The sequence below is a fragment of the Mesocricetus auratus genome, unplaced genomic scaffold (assembly GCF_017639785.1).
Source record: "Mesocricetus auratus isolate SY011 unplaced genomic scaffold, BCM_Maur_2.0 Super-Scaffold_100018, whole genome shotgun sequence".
Classification (NCBI taxonomy): Eukaryota; Metazoa; Chordata; class Mammalia; order Rodentia; family Cricetidae; genus Mesocricetus; species Mesocricetus auratus.
This window is the reverse complement of record NW_024429199.1, coordinates 27,330,328-27,347,185: the sequence shown is the minus strand read 5'-3', so window position 1 is coordinate 27,347,185 and position 16,858 is coordinate 27,330,328. Positions and strand designations below refer to the sequence as shown.

Here is a 16,858-nt window from a genome sequence, read left to right as displayed (position 1 = left end):
AAGGGTTGCAGCATTAGGAAGGTTGGGGACCACTGGCATAGGGGGAGAAGCTTTCACACATTGATCTGGGTTCTGTGCCATCGCTATCAAACCCAAGGCTGGTGCTTGAGTATCTATCTTATCCTCATCCGCCCATTGTTTCGTGTGTGTGTGTGTGTGTGTGTGTGTGTGTGTGTGTGTGTGTGTGTGCAGGTGTTCTAGCGTGTGCATCCATGTGCAACTAACTGCATGTACTACCACATCGGGCTTGTACAAAGGTGATGGGAATACACTTAGCTTTTCATGTCTGTGCAGCAACCCCTTGATTATTTTTCATTAGTTATCTCTCTTTCCACCGGTAAAAAGTGCACCCATGGCTCATTATACATCAAAGTCTTCATATTTTAGCCCATATTCTCCCAACACTCATGAATAAAAAACATCAGGATTTGTTCTTAAATAATTTATTTTTTAATAATGACTTTTGTGAAGTTACAGTTCTTTAATACGACAATCTGAAGAAGTCAAAAAAAGGTAGATTCCATCCTATGAAAGACAACTAAATGTGCAAATTTCACATACTTTCTATAATAAGTATAAATAATTTCATGGTTTCACATTAAGAATGAAAATATCAATAGACACAAAATATTAGGTTATTAACTTTGAAAGAACTAAATGAAAAAAGAAAGACGAAGACGTAAGTCAGGGAAAGAGTGTCAGATGTGAAGAGAAAAGGCTATGTAGAGTTATACATCACAAACATCTTCAGGTGCTGGGCTGGACCTCACGATGTCAGCTCTTTCCTCTGGAGAAATGCATCTCCCTCCAGAGGCAAGTGCAAAGCACTCAGAAAAGCTAGAAGCCGATGGCAGAGACCTCATCCTCATGGCTACTGGCTCTGCGGTCCCAAGGCTGGGGTTCCTATCCAGAACCCCAAGGGCACAGCATTTACACAGTAAGCAAAGGTCACGAAAGGCCACATATTTTTGTGTCCCTCCCCACTCTATCCCTATCTTCTCTCCAAAGAGGTAGGATACTTGGAAGCATCTACAGAAGGCACACAACAATGTCTTCCTGTGCAGCTGGGGAGTCGTAAGAAGCATAAGCTTCTACAGGCTTTATTCATAAAGCAATCCCTTCTTCCCTAGGGAGGCAGCGAGTAGAGAGGGCAGACAACCGGCCCACCACACCCCGAGGTCAGGAATTTGCCAGGTTCCCAGAACATGGCGGAAAGCAAGTATGTTATTCCAAGAGAATACTGCAGAAGAAAATCTTCATTTAAATAACGTTGAAGTCCGTAATAAATAAAGTAGGATAAGGGCTTCCTTTAAGGAGGCAGCTTGTTGAATTCACGTTAACAAGCTGCATACACAGAGGCAACCTGACAACAACCAGAAAATAGGTTATTATTATTCAGTCTTCCTACTACCTCTGGGGCACCATTTCAATGTTTAAAAAAGACTTCCTCATACACAATATAAGGGTATATTACATATGTACACACTCTGATATACACCTCTGTGCAAACTAATCTCTCTGGAAGGGAAGACAGCGATGACCGGTGGTGGCGTGTCTTCCCGCTGAGACGGTCTGCTGTCTAAAAGGTGTATGCATAGTCAAGAGCAGCTTGTTTGTCTGCATGTGAACACGTTCCGTTTCAGCAGCCTCAGGGTCACAGTCTGTGTGCGGCTCTGCTTCCCGGCAGAACCTTGGGAACCAAGCAGGCGGGTAGGGAAGCCCACGGACTCCAGATGTGCTCTACCTCACGTCATTTTCCCTGAGCTTCCTCAGGCTTCTGGCGGAGGGCCTTGGTGCTCTGAGGATTCAGCTTTGGCTCTCTGAGAAAAGCTTCCGGGTGGGGTGGGGGCAGTCAGGTGGTCTCAGGCTCCAATCCACCTGTCCGTGTGCTTTTCTTCCCGTTTCCTGGCAGGTGGGCACAGGAACTGCTTGCCAGTCCTAGCATGCATTCCATGTCTGAAGTCCATCTCCCCGGACTCCTGGTAGATGAGCTGCAACAGCTTCAGGCTGGACCTGACATCATGCATTGCGGCTCACGGGGTCTACTCTCAGCCTACCTGGACATAGTCTTGGTTACCAAACCTGAATGTCACGGCCATGGTGAAGGGCTTATCTCGCTTCCTTTGCTCAAAGACGCTCGCAGCCACTGACCCAGGGCCCCCCCTTCCTGTGGCACTCAGGGTTCTGGGGTACAGCACCACTCTGCCTGGCAGCTCGAGGCCCCTTCTTGCTGACCAGCCCTCTCTCTCGCTTGCACTTAGCCATACATCTGCTTGAACTGGAAGCACTCGTTGCAGTAACCGTTACACTTGGCATTGCCGAAGTGATCGCAGGCGGGGGCCCGGCAGCGCTGTTTAGGGGGCTCTTCTGAGGTGGGGTCGCCCCGGTGAGCCACAGAGCCTACTCGCTGGCTCAGGTGCTGACACTCCATGCAAAGTTCCTCACTGCGACAGGCCAGGATGTTCTTGCAGGAGGCCCGGGCACACTTGGGCCTGGAGGCTCCGTGTGTGGTTCGGGGCATGTCTCTGCGCTGGCTGGATCTCTGTGTGGGAAGAACAAGAGAAGGGTGTTACGTTTCTCAGGAGACCAGAGGGGGGTTTCAAATAATAGGATGGATTCTTCAGAGGGCTTGACCTGACTGAGTGAGAGAAGCCGGAAAATGTGCCCCGGAGGGCCCCTAGCGCCCCACCAATCCCGCTGACCCATTCGAGGAAGCCCCCCTCCCCCACCACATGTCAGTAAATGGAAGCATCCTGGATGTTCAGGATAAAGGACTGAGAAGTCTGTTTCTCCTTCAAATCTAAGAGGTCTCTGATCGATCACCTCCTGGCTTTCGGGATGCTCAAGGATGCTAGTGGAGGCTTCACCCAGGGCTGACTGATTAGCTTTTCAGAATCAATTCTAAGCATGCTTAGGCTGTGCAGCACATCTAACGCATGAGCCAAGGAAATGTGGCTGTTTTTTCCAGGCTCTCTTCCAGCAGACTTTTTAAAGGGACCCTTGTCACCATGAGGAGACAGCCTATCTGTCACAGACGGAGGACCTGACGCCAGAGAGGGCAGGCCCCACCAAATGTCTCACCAGTTGCTCTTCAGTCCTCTTTGCTTCATGAAGCCTCTGGCTCTGAGCTTCAATGAAGCACTTCTGACAATATCCTTCAAACATGGTGCTCCCGAGGGTGCCGCACTCCCTGCTCAGGCACGGGACGTTGTTCTGGAACCTGGGGGCCACGGAACCCGCTTTCCCAGACGCAGTGACAAACTCTACAAAAGAGTGGATGCTGGTCAGTATCACATCTGGGCTACCGTGCAAATACAGACACTGACATTAGACAGGAAATGGGTTCCCAGCACAGACGAGAACAGCCTTAAACATGGACTTTGAGGACGAACTTTCAGAAACTCAGCAAAATAACATCTTTGGCTTAATAGAGCTCTCACTTTGAACACGGGTCACTGATCAGTCCAAGAACCAAACAGCAGGCATTAACAGCCCACTTGCCCTTTGAATTAGAAATTCCTAAGCCACAGACGTTTTCCTGGTGGCAGTAAGTACTACCTGTCTCTTGCTAACCTGCTTCAGACCATCTAACCAAAGATGCTGAAGTCTGAACTACACATGGACAGCAGACTCTCAATGGTCTTATTAAACCCAGCTCCATGGTCTGGTGTGGCAGCAGCATATGCCTAAAATTCTAGCACTCAGGGGTAAGAAGCAAATAGATTGCCAGGACTCTGAGGCCAGCCTGGGCTACACAGTGGGTCCATCCTGGGCTAGTATGAATTACATCTATCGGGTACTTTTGCTGTAGGGTACACAGCAACTAGAGCTGATGCAATGACATAGTGCCTACTGCTTCCAGGTACAAGGGCAGAGCAACAGTTGACTGTCCCCAAGCACAAGCCAACAGAAAGGCGCAGTGAGATGCAATTGCTCTGACTGCTGGGATAGGCTACTTTCTTGACATTCAAAGCCCCCTTCTAGGCAGTGGCTACTGCAACAGGCAGTCTGTGACTTCACTCACGTTTATTTTCTCTGTATTCGATGAAACACAGCGTGCAGAAGCCCTTGTTTTCGGGAGTCCCAAAATACGTGCAGCCAGCTTTTCTGCACTTGCTTGTCCCTGTCCTGTCTCCTGGAGTTCGAGCTGCCTGGGAAAGGCAGCCAGAAGGGACGTCATTTCCAGTCCGGTGGCAAGAGTGTGGGGCGAGACTTTGGATGAGTTGTGAGGGGTCAGACTTGGAGCGTTGGTGACAGGAGGGAGGGGCGCTGGAAGTGAGGCTGGAGGAGGGCTCTGCTTTGGTCCTTTTCAAACAGGTACTGCAGATGCCATTAAACGTCCGAGTGACATCCTGAAGGCAAGCTTGGCACTTACCGGGATCTGCAGTGTGACTGGCATTAAGCTGCTGGGCATTGTGGCAGCGCTCACAGAACCCATTATGCTGCACGTTCAATGTAAAAGGGCAGCCGGGGCTCCTGCACTTCATTGCCGTGGTCTCGCTGAACAGAAAAAGGCTGGGTGCAGTGGGCGGGGCCGAATGAGGTCCTCCAGCTGTTTCCTCTGGGCTCCAGGCTGAGGTGCCAAGTGCCATGCCTGGGAATCCTTCAGGGCCCAGCTTCGAGTTCAGCTTTGGGAGTTTGCTCTGGTTCTTTTGGCGCCTCTCTGAGCATTCGTGGCATAATGGCTGAGTGTTCACGGACATAAAGAAAGGACAGTTGGGCGTCTCACACTTTACATCCATGAGTGACAGCTGGGGCGTGGAAGGCTCCGGAGGGTTCTGTGCATGTGCCCCTCTCCTGCCCTGTTCATTGTCTTCCTGCCATTTCTTGTATTCATGCTGAACAAGTTCAAAGTAATCATCTACCAGATTTATTTCTTTGGGTAAATTAGCTTCATCCAGCCTAAAGAGCAAGCGGGAAAATAAGTGGTGACTCCAAATAGCACAAGACTTTAACATCCTAAGCTCCTAGAATACATTTCCACATTGCAGTAGTCGATGGCACAAAACCAGCACGGGAATGCAGGCTTATGACACGTTGTGGTCTGATATACTTCTATCATGTTCTCAAGTCAAAAAGACAAATCAAAGGGCTGGAGAGATGGCTCAGCGGTTAAGAGCACTGAATGCTCTTCCAGAGGACCCAGGTTCAATTCCCAGCACCCACATAGCAGCTCACAACTGTCTGTAATTCCTGTTCCAGGGGATCCAGCACCCTCATACAGACATGCATGCAGGCAAAACATCAATGCATACAGAAAAAAAAATCAATAAATTAATCTAAAAAAAAGACAAATTAAAGGAGACTGCTTACTTTGCAGCATTGATGAGGTGAGTCGTGCCATGGTCCCAGCCTTGTACCGGGATCTCCATCACAATCAAGTAGTCCTTGAGAAGCTTTTCCTTCATCTCATTTTCAGGGTCTGTCAAAAAGTGAACTTTTAAGTCTTCAAATCTTCCCCGATCTCTGTTAACCAGGGGAACAGCTCGGATTTCTGAAAGAAAAAAAAATATCCTGTGAGCAAAATATTATCCTACTAAATGATACTATGTGTAAGGTCACATACAATGATTTGAACTTAAAGATACAGAAAGCATCATCCAGTCACACTTAGAAGCCAAACGGGGGTAAAAGCTAACATAAGATGCTTTGTTCCCAGGGAGCTCATAGAATGCCAAGGAGCCTGGTGCTGACAGACTTCTTAAACAGGGATTTCATTTGTGATTTTTGGATATTTATTGTAGCTGGAAGGCTGAGAAGTGATTTTAGTTCCTGTTTGGAGCACAAAGATACTGAATTTCCTTTTGTGTTTTGTACACCTGTATGAGCTACTCTGTATTTGAACTTCACTGTCTTCTCACACCCCCCCCCCGCCCCGCTCCTGCTGCCTCCACTTTTCAAAATCCTCTGCCTTCTATTTCCATGTCTTTTGTTCTGTACCCTTAAAAAAAATCTAGATTTCATATATGAGAGAAAAAAGTGTTGCTTTTCTCAGTCTATACTTTTTTTTTTTAAATATGATTATCTTCTGCTCTATCTTCTTCCTCTGCAAAAGACAAAAATTCCTCTTTTTTCCCTTATGGCTGAATAATTCCATTGTGTATACATATCACAGTTTCTTCGTCCATCCATCTGGTGATCGTCACCTAAGCTGATTTTGTAACCGTGGGGAGGACACAGGAGATCTGAACTGGTTAAATTCAATGCCTCCCAGGCGGACTGACCTGAGTGAGGATCTTGACTTTGTTGATGTCAAGCTAAGCATGTCATTTAACCTTCCTGAGTTTCCATGGCCTCATCGATAAAGTAAGACAACTCATGCCAACATCTCACAGGGATGCTATGAGAACAAACGAAGGAATGTTGTCTGGAGCACTTAGTGAAGTGCTTGCCATGCATTAAGGTATTATAATAACAGCTAAGCTGACAAACATCTACTTGCTGTTTGCCAGACACGATACCGAGGCTCTGTGCACCTCAATTTGTCATTTAGTAACAACAGGGGTGGAGTATGCATATATGCCTATCCAACCTATGTTTTCCATGCTGAAAGTACTTCCTAAGTCACACTCAAAAAGGGGGCAGGATGGTGTGTTTACTGCTATTGCAATACTGTGCCATTGTGTACAACTCCAATCTGAAAATCTCAAATCTACAAATCTGACTGGATTTGGGAGCAGTTAGGTTTCTGATTAGGGGTGATGAGATGGTAAAGTCTATATAAACATTCAGGAATATGAAAGACTCTGCAATCTGAAATGATTATTGGATCTACATAAGGGATCGTTAATCCTTCCTGATTAAGAACAGACTTAAATATAACAATTTCAGCTGGGAACGAAAGAGCAAGGGCGGGAACTCCAGGATTCGACAGGGTTATGAGTATGAAGTGAGGTTTTCTTACCAGGTCCACTGTCCTTCAGGGTCACCAGGGGCACAAAGTGCTGGCTGTCATAGCCAAGGACGATGGGGTATCTGTAGCATTCCTGGGCAGGCCAGTGGAGAGGCAGGTAAATCCCACCTACTTTCAAAGGAGCAAAATTGGAACCCGATTCCAAACTTCTTAGCATTTTGTCTATTAACAAGAAGGAAAGAACAAATAAGACCCTGGATGACTTTCGTGAAGCTGCGGGGGAGCCTGGGCTTCTCCTCAGAGCTAAAACATCATGGCTGAAAAGCATCTGGAGAAACAAGAAGAGAGGAGGCACCTTACCTGAAATGACGATGATGGGTCTCCTGAGGATGTTGCTGAGGACAAATATGTGGATTTCTTCCAGGGAATTATACTGAAGTCCACTTCGGGCTGCGGCGGTGTCTGCCGATGCCATTTTGACCAAATTGTCCCATTCATCATTCCAGTTCTAAGGGGGAGGGGAAATGGGAGGAAGGAAAGAATAGATTAGCAAGTCACTGAGATGTCACTCTGCATTTGTCCCGTAAGAAACCCCATTCATTCTTCATTGAAACAATCACTTGGATGTTCATCCTCTCCCTAGTTTTGATTTTTCTCCTTTACTTTTTTCCATTGCAGAGCAAGCTCAAAGTTTATGGGAGATACAGACAGCATTTGCTTTCAGAAAAAGTCCCTACCTGGGGCAGGCGGATAGCTTAGCGTTTGCCTAACATGCGTGGAGTCTTGGGTTTATATCTAGCACCATGTAAAATCACATGGTGCCGCATGTCTGCAATCCTAGGACTGTGGAGGTGGAGGCAGGAAGGTCATCTTCAGCTACATAGCAAGGCCATCTTCTGCTATAGCAGGTTCAAGGCCACCCTGAACTACATGACACTCTAGCTCAGAAAAAAAAAAAGCTTGAGGAGTATGAGGTACATCCTTCCCTGGATTGATTAGCTGGGAAGGTACAGAAGTGCCCATGGTTGGAAGACCTGCCGTGACAAAGAAATGCACACCTAGAGATCCGCCGCTCGCAAGCTCGAGCAGTGAGTGGCTAACTGGGGTTAATCCCACAGAAGGTTCTTGGTGTTTTCCACCGAGTGTGCACTGCTTAGCTCAACTCATATGACTTGCAAGTCATATGTTCCTCAGGGAACAGGGACTGGCCCAGAGTACCCTTCGTCCACCGTGGAGCTGCCGACCAAGAGCCAAACATACCCGAGTGTCGTAGCAAAGTCCTGTTTCCACAAATTCCTGAGACTTCAGAGATTCCAGCTGCCAGCGGAATTTAAAGTTCCGTGTGTCTGTCTCCTTAAGGGTGTTGCAGAGGGCCTTCCTCAGGACCAAGTCAGTATCCTGAACACCCCACATGTACTGACAAGCTGCATGCATGAGGCAGTTTCCATCACCTGAGGATAGAAGGGAGCCGTGAGGAGCAAAGCTAAGCAGCCCAAAGTGAAGGAAAGCCCTGCAAAGGTTTCCGGATAAAAGAAGCCCACTGTTGGAGCACTGCGTGGCTGGTTCTTAACGAAGGGCCAGCTGGTAACTTTCCACAAGGCGATGGCAGGTGTGCAGAAGAAACTTCCTTTTGTTCTTCCTTTTAGGGGGAGGAGCCAGACGACCTCCACTGTATCATGGCTCTGCCCCTGACTGGTTTGGATGAATTTGGGAACATCCCTGAGGTCTCTTCTACTTTGTGGAATGAGGGTACCAGCTTATGAACTCTTTAGTGCTTCTTTCTATAGTCTTTGGCTTACTGGCTAAGGCCCTGGCATTCCTGCTGTCTAGCTCTGAGGAAGGTTTCACACCCAGGACAGTGCACACACCAGGAAGCCACTGTAGCTTGGCCTAAGATAGGGCTGGTCTGGCTATGACTCAATGGTAAATGACTTGGCCATTCCACTTTAGCTTTAGGGACCTGGGAGTTTCCTCTCCTAGCTTACCAAGTAGGATTGACAGTACCAAATGACCTGTAGCCTGCTGCAGGCCCTGCCCCAGCCGCTGGGGCATTATGGGAGCCTGCTTGTAAACAATTATAAAGCCCCTTTAAAAGAATTAAAAGGCAGCCGGGCATGGTTGTGCATGCCTGTAATTTAACATTTGGGAGGCAGAGTGCAGAGGGTCAGAAGGTCAAGGTCATCCTTAGCTGCAGAGTGAATTGAGGATTAGCTTGAACTAGAGGGTATCCTGTCTCAATCAGTCAACCAACAAACAACTAAAACATAAAAGTTAAAAAGATAGTGACATTTAATATAGCTCAGTATTTGAGGTTAGCATTTTGAGAAAAAAGATAAGTCTAATTCTTTCACTAATGTGTGACTTTTCCAGAATAAAAGTCACAATTCAACAGACTGTGCTCTTTCAGTCTGTACTTTTATCTTTTTCTCTTCTGGACAAAAACCCAGGGTCTCACGAATGATAGGCAAGGGTTCTCTCTACCAGTGAGTTGAATGTATTCTCTGAATATATCCTTTTTTATGCCCCAAAGAGTAAACATTTGGGAGGACAGCTGGATATAAAACTAGTCAGTTCTTCATGTTTTTAATTTTAAAAAAGCTAAAAAGAAAAGTGTGGGTTTTTGTTTTGTTTTGTTTACATTACTCCGTCAGTAAAGCAATAAAGCTCTCTGAAATTCCATCAAGTCCTAATTATAGCGACACTGTAAACAACCTGTCATATCCAGGGCCAGTCAGTATTCCTTCAGTATGCACGCTTCAAACAACTCGCCGAACTAGTGAACAGAAAAGCTCATTTGAGCCCAGTGTCAGGCGGAGGTGTAGCAAGGACTGCATTCTGTTGAAATTTCCCCTTTGCAAAATCTAGAGCAAAGATAAGGCTTTTTTTTCTTCTTCTTGGGCTTACTTTCAGTTCTTTATTGAGATGCACCAGTATAAAATTCCCTAAGTAACATGTGGAATTCCCCAGTGCGAAGATATTTGACTAGCAATTGAGCAACAGTTGTTGTACGTTTTGTTCTGGTGTGTAGACATTTAAACTGCGAACTGCACCCTGGACTTTCCAAGTGGGTGTGGTCAGGCTGAGCTGGAACCCGGCTACTCACTATACAAGTGAAATTGCCGCAGCCAATAGACGCTGGAATTTTCATGAAGTTTCAATTTTATGCCACCTACTCCCTTCCTCATTCACCACAGTCTCATATCCTCAAATGCAGGCTCCTGAATCACCCCCTCCCCAGTCAGACCCGCCTGCGAAGGAACCTTCCAAAGGGGGCAGGGTTTGTAAAAGGAAAGAAAAGATGCTAAGAATAATCAAAGGGGCAGAAAGCCACCTCCGCCCCAGGCCTTCTTTCTTTGCATAATTTTAAGAACTTTTCCTCACAGCAGAAAAATTAGGATTCTGGGGCCCAAATCCATATTTCCCACCAACATGTTACCAAAATACCTTTGCTTTTGTAGTTTTGGCGGTAGTGTGAACCCTTTTTGATTTAAATGGCAAAGGAAGTGTTTAACATTTATATTGCTTTTTTTCTCCTCTAGGAAATCAGGTATTTCCTCTGTTAAGGAAATACTATATAATGTCTGCTAACACTGTGAATGGTAAGCAAGATAAGGCTCTTCTTCCTCTACCCTGTTTCTAATTCTCTCCACTCCATCTCTCTTTTGGTAACAGAATGGGACATGGTGAAAACCACAAACTGTCAGGTATATAAGCCCCTTGATGACAAGTTAACATAATTATCTACTTCGAGGCATCACTTGACTTAATGCCAAGAACAATGTAGATAATCACCGTCTCCAGTTTTCTTTTGACTCTATTTCTAAGAGTCTAAGCTTCATAAATATAGGAAAGATGTAGAGGTGATATACAAGAGTCCCCGGAATCAAAACAAACAAAAGCCCACATCAACCCATCACCAAGTTATTCAAGTCAAGAACAGTTAATGTACCAATTAAGTTATTAAGTTAACGTTCCTAGCACCATCACTGCCAACAGGGATTTTCTCCTCTTGGATGTATTATTTTGACCCAGAGAATGTAGTTACTGATACAAGAAAATGAGATTGTACTCTTACCAACACTGTTAAGTATTTAATTGATCTAATACAATCTCCGTTCTTAAATGTCTACACCCTAAAGGCAGAACTTCTGTAACTGCATGAAACAATATCATTGGCTGTTTCTGGACCATGTACATAATCTTTCTCAAAGGATGTGATTTGAGACATAGAAAGGAGTTATCAATGGTAAAGGACTTCCCTTGATTGAATGCCAAGAGCAGTGTGTAGAGAAGGTATCTCTCATTAGCTTAGGCAAGAGAACCTAGGCAGAGAAGTAGAAACAAAAGCATCTCCCCTCCTCCCCCTCCTTAACACCCACTTGTTTGTAAGTCTAGAAAATGCCATCAACTCAGGAAGAGCAAGAACATCACAAGCATTTTTCTAATGACAGTGGCAAACGACCGTGACCCCAGTTCTCAGCGCTCTACTTTTGAACTTAAAACCTTTTAAATCCTTTCCATTCTGGCCAGTGACGGTTATAGATGATTTGACCAATGCAAGCATTAGGAAGATTAATCCCCCAACTGGGGCAATCTGGGGCAAGTCTTCATGTCCTCTATACTGTCACTCTCTCTCTCTCTCTCTCTCTCTCTCTCTCTCTCTCTCTCTCTCTCTCTCTCTCTCTCTCTCTCTCAGAAAATAAAAATATTCACCAACTGGATATAATGATGCACACTTGCCATCCCAGCACTCGGAAGATGGAAGCAGAAAGATCACAAGTCCAAAACCAGCCTGAGTTATACAATGAAATCCTGCCCTAGCAGCAGACTCAAATACATTCATGGCTGTCACCTTTCTCTTATGGAGTTTCTTTCTATAGATAGGTGTCTGCTTAATGCCATTAAAACTTCATGGAGAGGCATCATCAGAACACCTTCCTCTGGGTCAGTAGAAGGGTGCTGGAGGAAAAGAGCAAGTCTTACCGTTGGTTTTCAGAGCCACGAGCTTCCTGACCTCTCGACACCAATTGAGCTTCTTCTGGCTTTCCAAGGAAGCCTGGACGCTTCTGTCTATCAGTGCCTTGTGGATGATCTCCCGAAACTGTGGGCAAAACTGACACGTTCTAAACATCTCCAGTGTGTATCGGTGCATGGTTTTAAAATGATGAATGATCCCATTGGTAGGTTTGAAAATATCTTCCGGAGTTCTCTCTCTTATCTTCACAGCTTTCCGCATATTGCTCAAATACAAAGCCTGAGGAAGGAGTTGTTCAGCCATGGTCCTCCTCGACAAGGCCTGAAGAGGAAGGGGAAAAGCCCATTCCGTTAGCCTGCCTTGAACATTGTTCCCATGTACCTGTCGGCAAGAAACCCCAGTGTTTGATCTTGTCATTATTCTAATCTGTAGGTAAGAGATCTTAGTCACCTCTACTCCCAGGATACTAGCTAGCCCTGCAGATTAACTCACACTGGACTGTTTTAAGTTACATCACTTTTAAAGATTAGTCTAAACAAGAGAAGGGAGGCGGAGCGTGGGTAATGAGGAGGAGGGGAATAACCCATGCTTTCAGTAGTTTGTCAGGGAGCCAAGTCTGTCTGTCAGTGACAGGTCCTACTCCACAAAGCCAACCTCAGATCCCTCGGATGTCACCCAGGACCTGTGAATGTCAGTGCAGGGCTCACTGGAGTCCTAGGTCCACCACCTAAGACCACCACCATTCTGTCCTTGCTCTTGAGTAGAACCTAGATCCAGGTCACTCAAGCATCCCCTACTTGATGCTGCAAAGGCAGCAAATATTTGATGGAAATCCCATGTGGCATCTAGCTGTTGCCTGGTATTTCCTCTATGATACTGGCCCCCAGAGAAAAGTCATTATTTACTTGGTTCAGGAGTTTATGATATTCATAAAGAGTCAACACCGGATTGTTTTATGACCAACAACAAAATAAAGCCTATTTCTGGCAAGATGTTTTGCAATCTTAAGAGCAAATGAATGTCAGCTCTACTTAAGAGACTTCACAACACAAGACAAAAAGCGGAGTAATAATGAGGTACACCACACCTCTCCGAAAACAAACAAGCAAACAAACAAGACACCAGAGAGTCCTGTGATTTCAACTCAACTGACAACCAACTCTTGTTGCTGACGTCCAGGTACCCATGCCTAAGACACCGCCCCTTCCTCTTCTCTCATCTAGAAGACCAAGCACAACCAAAGGTGGAGAACATGAAATATGGAAGCAAATGGGAAAAGCATCTTGGCTAGGCTACCACTAAGGACAATGATAAGCAGCCACATGCCCACATGCCCACTCAAGCCAGTTGTGCAAGGCTGTGCACTGAGGCACAGGGACATCCTTCCAGAGTGGAGCAATGCTGAGTCAATTCTGCTTCACTGTCCCCATGGACCCTTAATAGGGCACTTGGCCACACAACCTGATTTCCTAGAGGACTACCATGACATAGAGCACCTAAGGAGTTCCACTCAGGCATCATGCTAGCTGCCCAGGTAAACCCACCAGCTAAAAAAGGTGTGGTGACTCTGCAAGAAGACTAAGAAATCTAGAGATTACATAAGCCACTCCCGGGTGGGTCCAGATACTCCTATGCCTGATAAATTTTTATGCCCTGCTTGAAAGGGAGGGTCGTTACTGGGGATTTACATTGAAATTCTTAATCTAAATGCTAGCTAAGGCCTAGAAGTCATTCTCTTGTCTGATGTTGCCAGTTATTCCTTGCAACTGGAATTGGGCAAAAACACTATAGGGATGAGACAAAACTAGAAATACCACACCTACATCTCCTTGGTGATGTAGCAAGGATCTCTTTCATGATGTCATTACTCCATCCATCCATCCATCTATCCATCCATCCATCCATCCATCCATCCATCCTTCCATCCATGCATCCATCCATCCTTCCATCCATCCATCCATCCATCCATCCATCCATCCATCCATCCATCCTTCCATGAATCCATGCAGCCAGCAATGCCAGACCACCTATTTAAGGCCAATCCCTGAGCTTGATGCTATAGATAAACATGTATGACTTCACTTACAGCCTTGATATCATACAGCCGCTAGGTTTGCAGCTAAGGCAATGAAGATGAGGCCCATCTCGGGTCTAGCAGTCACAGGACTCAGCTTCGCCTAGAAGCCGAGTCTTCTGCTTCCTGTGCCCATCTCCTGCGAGTCTCCTAACAGTAGCCCTCATGAACAGACAAGGGGGTAGGAAGACTTTCTACCAATGAGCTGCATCCCGTTCTGTTCTTCTGTCTATTCTACACTAAAGATCTTTTGGTGGGGGTTTTAAACCACATGCAAGACATGCAAATGTCAGTGTTTGCTATAGTCCATGACGATTCCTTCCCATTCAGACTCTGCTTTGCCATGCCTGCAGAAGTGCCTCCTCAAAACAAAATCTAAACCACGACTCAAGTTTCCAGTTCTTGGACTTCCCCACATTGAGAGAATAAATTTTCCTGACATTATTGTAATATCTTAAGGGTAAAAAAAAATAGTTACAGCATTACCCCTAACTTTTAAAAATATATTTGTTACCTCACTGCCTGACAGACACATTTCCCAATTTTTGTCATTGGATCAATAAGATTCTACAGAACTTACTCATCAAAGTCTTTCCCCGGGTTTTATTTTTCCACTCTGAGCAAGGTTTTTTTTTTTCTTTGTCTGCGATGTGGAAACTTATGTATTATTTATCAACAGATACCTCAGGCAATTGTTGGGAAGTACCCCTCAAAAAAAAAAAAACCATACAAAGAATTGCAAAAGATTCAAGAACCATCTTCTTGAGATTGGAGACCTGATTGCTTGCTCAATAATCTGGGACACTGGCGTTCAGAAGACTAATTAACAATATCAGTTCCAAAGCGTGTCCCCCAAACCCCCCCCCAGACACTTGACCAGACTAGCTTTCCAAAGGAAGATCAGAGACCAGGAGAGCTCAAAACAAAGCACACTCCAAAAAGAGCCCTTAATACCTCAGCTTTCCTGAGGGGCCAGGTGGCAGGATGTGGGACGACCCGGACTGACAACCACAGTCTGAGTGTGGGGGTCGGGCTGCAGCAGAGAGTGTTACATGCCACCTAAAGTGGAGTCCCCAACAAGCAGGCCAGAGACCCATTTCTGCTTGCATACTCTTCTTATATTGCAGCAACTGGGGACGGCAATCTCGAAGCAGGCCCCCCACAACACACACACACCCCTCCCGCAGATCGCTGTATCCGAGGAAGCTGCCCCCTGGAAGGTTCGCAGACTGAAGCCTCCAAATCGGATTTGGTGGCCTCCGAGTAACCCATCCCCCGTCGGGCTGGTTCTGCACAAAGTGGAATGAAACTCCCAGCGCGATTCTGTAAGTTCTACGTGTCTATGGGCATGCTGCACTTGATTTCCAAAAGAAAAGAGGGAGAGAGAGAGACAGGGAAAGGGAGCAAAGCACCCACGACCACGCGACCCGGGGACCCGAAGGTTGACTATTCATCAGCCAGCTGCAGCTTATGTCACCCTGCAGGATCGGAAAGGAACAGCTTACGAGTTGGCTGGAGAAACCCAGGGCTGTCACCTAAACATCTGGCACCGGGACCTCAGCTCAGGCCAACAACACACAGCCTCGCTCCGGGACCCCTGAAAAGCCAGAGCGGGGCAACCCTCCGCCGGGCTGGCCGTGCACCCCGCTGGCCCTGCAGCCCGCATCCTGCTGGCCGTGCAGCCCGCAGCCGGAGCGCCGCTCACCTCTTGGGGCCGCGCAGTGCGGTCGTAGAGCCCGAGTGGCTGGCGGTCAGTGACTGTGCGCGCCGCAGCCGGGGGTCGCGATCCGGGTCGGGGTGGGGGTCGGGCCGAGGCGCAGCCCCATGGACGCCCGGTCGGGCTCGCTGTCTGGCCGGGGGTGTGCACGTCTCCCGGCGGCCTGACTCGCCGCTCCGCCCCCGCGGCCTCAAAGCCCGTGGCACTCCTCCGGCGCGAAGGCAGCAGACTGGGCAGTTCCCTTTTTTTGCCTTTGAGTTGTATGCGTCGCCAGCCACAGGGGATTTCCGAGGGACTTTCCAGTCACGTGACGCCCGCGTGGCGAGCGCCGCCGGCCGGCAGAGGGCGCTCGAGGCCGTCCCCGCCCCGCCCGGAGAAACTCCTGGGTCCCGCCCCGGGGTGTCCCCGCAGTGAGTCACCTGGGCATTTCGGAAGCTGGCCTCCACGTCACATCCATGTGGAAATCGCGGTGATGGGAACTGGAAATGCAATAGGTTCTTTTTCTAATAGCTTCTTTTCTGAAGAAAATCAGCTGTGAAAAAGAAGGGAAATTAGAGAGAAAGAAAACCCTAAAAACCACCCGGACACCCAGGACCGCAGGCCTGAGGCTGACTTTGAAGTTTGGGCTGCGCACGTGATGAGCACTTATGAGAGAGCCCTCGGCGGGATCCCGGAGGGGATTGCGAGAAAAAGAAGCTGGGTTCCCCGTGCTCCAGGCTCAGTGCAAATGCACAGAGACTTCAGACCCCATGGTCCTGCAGCCTTTGAGTTCCAGGGGCAAGGTTAATTTCAGAGAGGATTAACCACCCCCTTACACACACACACACACACACACACACACACACACACACACACACACACACACACACCCTCCACTTACTCCATTTCTCCTTCGTTTCTTCTTTCTGTCTTCTTTCGTTCTTTTTCTTTCTTTCCTTCCTTCCTGATAAAGTGTTTCTCTGTATTGCTTTGGAGCCCATACTGAAACTCCCTCTGTAGACCAGGCTGTCCTCGAACTCACAGAGATCTGCCTGCCTCTGCCTCCCGAGTACTAGGACTAAAGATGTGTTACCACCGCCAGGCTTTTTTGTTTCTGTGCTCCAAGGAGCATTTTAGTTTAGAAAAAGCTCCAAGTTCATTGCCTGTTTTCCCCATCGATCTACAAGTTTTCTTAGGTGTTGTTTAGCTGACCTGAGAATTAGTTTACCCCAAGAAACCAAGAGAGGATAATCCTCCGTG

At 47.1% G+C, this 16,858-nt stretch overlaps 1 protein-coding gene across 2 annotated transcripts; it reads right to left on the bottom strand.

Annotated features, from left to right (window-relative positions):
• Positions 1-427: 427 nt before the first annotated feature.
• Positions 428-15,878, bottom strand: Tnfaip3 (TNF alpha induced protein 3). Of its 2 annotated transcripts, XM_013126870.3 has the most exons (9): positions 15,608-15,878; positions 11,837-12,149; positions 8,114-8,304; positions 7,214-7,361; positions 6,905-7,075; positions 5,314-5,494; positions 4,025-4,902; positions 3,082-3,263; positions 428-2,542 (listed from the first exon to the last, which is right to left on the bottom strand). In XM_013126870.3, the coding sequence occupies exons 2-9, from the start codon at positions 12,129-12,131 to the stop codon at positions 2,258-2,260; spliced, it is 2,331 nt and encodes a 776-aa protein (XP_012982324.1). In that variant the 5' UTR covers positions 12,132-12,149; positions 15,608-15,878; the 3' UTR covers positions 428-2,257. The 2 variants fall into 2 exon arrangements, with proteins under 2 accessions (XP_012982324.1, XP_005065897.1); XM_005065840.4 differs by lacking the exon at positions 15,608-15,878 and having other exon boundaries at positions 11,837-13,469.
• Positions 15,879-16,858: the final 980 nt, after the last annotated feature.

What these genes read in the sequence shown, in the direction of transcription:
- Tnfaip3 (XM_005065840.4), bottom strand. Translation starts at nt 12,245, where the DNA reads ATGACAAGATCAAACACTGGGGTTTCTTGCCGACAGGTACATGGGAAC. An exon ending in GACTTTGCTACGACACTCGG is followed by an intron (nt 7,362 to 8,113) that starts GTATGTTTGGCT and finishes CCTCCCCCTTAG; the next exon opens with AACTGGAATGATGAATGGGA. An exon ending in CACCTCATCAATGCTGCAAA is followed by an intron (nt 4,903 to 5,313) that starts GTAAGCAGTCTC and finishes CTTGCTCTTTAG; the next exon opens with GCTGGATGAAGCTAATTTAC.